Source organism: Priapulus caudatus, unplaced genomic scaffold (genome assembly GCF_000485595.1).
Source record: "Priapulus caudatus unplaced genomic scaffold, Priapulus_caudatus-5.0.1 Scaffold294, whole genome shotgun sequence".
Classification (NCBI taxonomy): Eukaryota; Metazoa; Priapulida; class Priapulimorpha; order Priapulimorphida; family Priapulidae; genus Priapulus; species Priapulus caudatus.
Genome location: NW_014577355.1, coordinates 112,428 through 115,440, shown reverse-complemented (window position 1 = coordinate 115,440; position 3,013 = coordinate 112,428). Strand labels below are relative to the sequence as shown.

General features: G+C 44.7%; 1 protein-coding gene across 1 annotated transcript; it reads left to right on the top strand.

The window, feature by feature from the left end:
• The first annotated feature begins 394 nt into the window (after nt 1-394).
• Nucleotides 395-2,133, top strand: LOC106808665. Its single transcript, XM_014811482.1, has 3 exons — nt 395-532; nt 916-1,154; nt 1,954-2,133. Exons 1-3 carry the CDS (start codon nt 483-485, stop codon nt 2,058-2,060), a joined length of 396 nt encoding a protein of 131 aa, XP_014666968.1. The 5' UTR covers nt 395-482; the 3' UTR covers nt 2,061-2,133.
• The last annotated feature ends 880 nt before the right edge of the window (nt 2,134-3,013 follow it).

The following is a 3,013-nucleotide window of genomic DNA, read 5'->3' as shown; positions in this document are numbered from 1 at the left end:
TGTTAGCCGAAAAAAAGTGAATCAAAATTAGATGCTGTGAGTTTTACAGTAAACGTATTTTTGCAAAATGTACACACACGCGCGCGCGCGGAATATATCATCCCGAATTATTTTCCGATGGGAAGTTTCTAATATAAGATGCAGAATATCGTATAAAATATAAAAACCATGTCATTCGTTTATCTGTAATAAACAGAATGTACGGATTCACGCGTCGTGCGTACTATAAGTATACACCCTCGTGAAAAATGCCAAACTATGAAACACGAAATGCAGTATATATATACATATATTTATATATCGACCGTGAAAGATACAGCACTGGCAACAGCTAACAAATGCGTATATATTAATGAAATACTTGTTGTCATGACCACTGGTCACTCACTGTTCCTTATGTCCATCTGGTTTCAGTGTCCGGTGAGAGAGAGGTGGGCAATGAGGAAGCGCAGGTGGATGGAGTCGTTGGTCAGGATCTGCAGATGAAGTGTCCATTCACACTGAACAACGGCGACGCACTCTACAAGAACAGGTAACGTAATGTAACGTAACGTAACGTAACGTAACGTAACGTAGCGTATTATTATTACACAGTGAAACCACCCCTATAGAACGGTCACTTTCTAGAACGGCCACTCTCGCTGTTTCCTTTGAGCGATTATACACAGATTCGTTAACAGGGTTACACACGGCTAGGTTTTACACTGTTAGTGTTACACTTATAGATTTCACATTTTTACTGTGTGTGTGCGTGCGTGCGTGCGTGCGTGCGTGCGTTAGTGCGTGCGTGCGTGCGTGCGTGCGTGCGTGCGTGCGTGTGTGTGTGAGTGTGTGTGTGTGTGTATAATTTACGGTAAATTAATCAATAAAATAAAATAAAATAAAATAAACTCCTTGATGACTATCTGTCTCCAGTTGGAAGGTGATGGATGAGAGTGGCACGCTACTGACCGTCTACAGCTACTACGAGGACGCCGGAAGTCCGCGCCAAGCGCTGCGCCACCTGGTGAACAGATCCGAAGTCGTCTGCTCAAAGAACGAGTGTGTGCTGACGATTAAGCAGCTACGCGCTGAGGATGAGGGAGCCTACCTGTGTAACATAGAGTTCGACAGAAAGGTCGGCGAAAGCAAAAAGTTCAACCTGTCCGTGAACAGTAAGTAGACTTCGTAGTAGGTGCAGCTTCGTTATAATTATCGAACGAGTTATTTCATTTGTAATTTAAAGCGAGAGGAAATTAAGTAAAAAATGGTAAGTAGTTTGCCATGCCACTTCGTCCCATTCCACTTCGTCCTATTCAACTTCGTCCCGTTTCACTTCGTCCCATTCTACTTCGTCCCATTCCCCTTCGTCCCATTCCACTTCGTCCCATTCCACTTCGTCCCATTCCGGTTCGACCCATTCAACTTCGTCCCGTTTCACTTCGTCCCATTCTACTTCGTCCCATTCCCCTTCGTCCCATTCCACTTCATCCCATCCCACTTCATCTAATTCCACTTTGTCCCATTCCACTTCGTCCTATTCCACTTCGTCCCATTCCACTTCGCCCCATTCGCGGGACATGGGGCCTGCGTAGCTCCGCAGTAATTGGTCTAGCAAAACTGCAGCTTAATTAGACTTAACACATTTTAATTCGTTTATTAACTAGTAAGTTACTTAATAAATTGAAATTCGTTATGGCTTATCATTAATTTAACGCTAGCTGAAGCTAACACTACAGAGCAAAACAATTGGTGATTGCGTGAGGATACTGACATCCGGTAGCAGAAATAAGTAGTTACATAGTAATAAAAACTTCGCAACATAGACGTGATTTAGGAATAAACTGGAATAGGGATAAATTAGGCATTTTATGACCTCCCGTGACGTAGCTATAACGTAGACATCAGCTACATCGAGGTAGAAGTGAGATGGTGAGTATTTCTTTTAACCCGAAGCATGTATTTGCATTTCAGTTGCGACTCAAGATTCGAACAGTGAGAAAAACGAAGGTAACCTGTACGTAGCATCAACGCTGCCGCTGCTGACGCTGGCTGCCATGACAACGGCGTGGTTCTTGTGAGGGAGCGAGACAGCAAAATACACAGAAAGACAGCGAGAGAGAGGCACACATAGAGAGACACGAAGAGAGAGAGAGAGAGGCAGACGGAGAGAGACACAGAGAGGCAGAGAGAGAAGGGGGGAGAGAATGGGAGTGTGTGAAAGAGAGACACGTGTAGAAAGAGAGTGTGTGCGTGAGAGCGAGTGAGAGAGAGACCGAGAGAGAGCGAGAGCAAGAGAGAGTGTGGGGCGAGCCTTTATAGAGAGAGTGTTGTTGAGAGAGAGGCGAGAGATAGAGAGAGAAAGAGGAGAGAGAGAGAGAGAGGAGAGAGAGAGAGAGAGAGAGAGAGAGAGAGAGAGTGAGCGCGAGAGAGAGTGTGTGTGAGAGAGAGGGAGAAATAGAGAAAGAGCGCGCGCGAGAGAGAGAGCGAGAGAGACCGAGAAAGAGAGAGAGAGAGAGAGAGAGAGCAGGAGAGGAGAGAGAGAGAGAGAGAGAGATGGAGAAGCCAGCTGTCTCGTATGATTCCCGTCACGCGCATGCGTACTCTGAGCATGTCGATTTTCTTGGCGATTGTCTACGTGCTGTTTTACTGCTCAAACGCCGCCGCGCCCTCTAGCTGCTGCTACTATCGTGCACGTCTCGGCCGCGGTAGATGGCAGCAGCATCAAACAGTACGCAGTAGATATGGCAAGTAGTTAGTGGCGTCCTCTTAGAAATACATACATATACATATATATATATATAGTTATATATATATATATATATAATTACATAATCTATACATATATGTATGTATTTATATGGGTGTCCTGCTCTTGTATAAGACTGTAGAGGTTGAAGTAAATATCGCAACATAGGTCAGAGTTCATCGGTAGTAGGAAAACCCGAGATGAGACGTTGAGACAGGCCGGACATGTTCAGTGGTTAGATTTGAGCAAAATATCTATCTGTAAATTGAAGAGCTGATAATACAG

Excerpts from the sequence above, each read along its gene's own strand:
- LOC106808665 (XM_014811482.1), top strand. The coding sequence starts at position 483 with ATGAAGTGTCCATTCACACTGAACAACGGCGACGCACTCTACAAGAAC. Across the intron at positions 533-915 it reads GACGCACTCTACAAGAACAG|TTGGAAGGTGATGGATGAGA; the intron begins GTAACGTAATGT and ends ATCTGTCTCCAG. Across the intron at positions 1,155-1,953 it reads GTTCAACCTGTCCGTGAACA|TTGCGACTCAAGATTCGAAC; the intron begins GTAAGTAGACTT and ends TTTGCATTTCAG.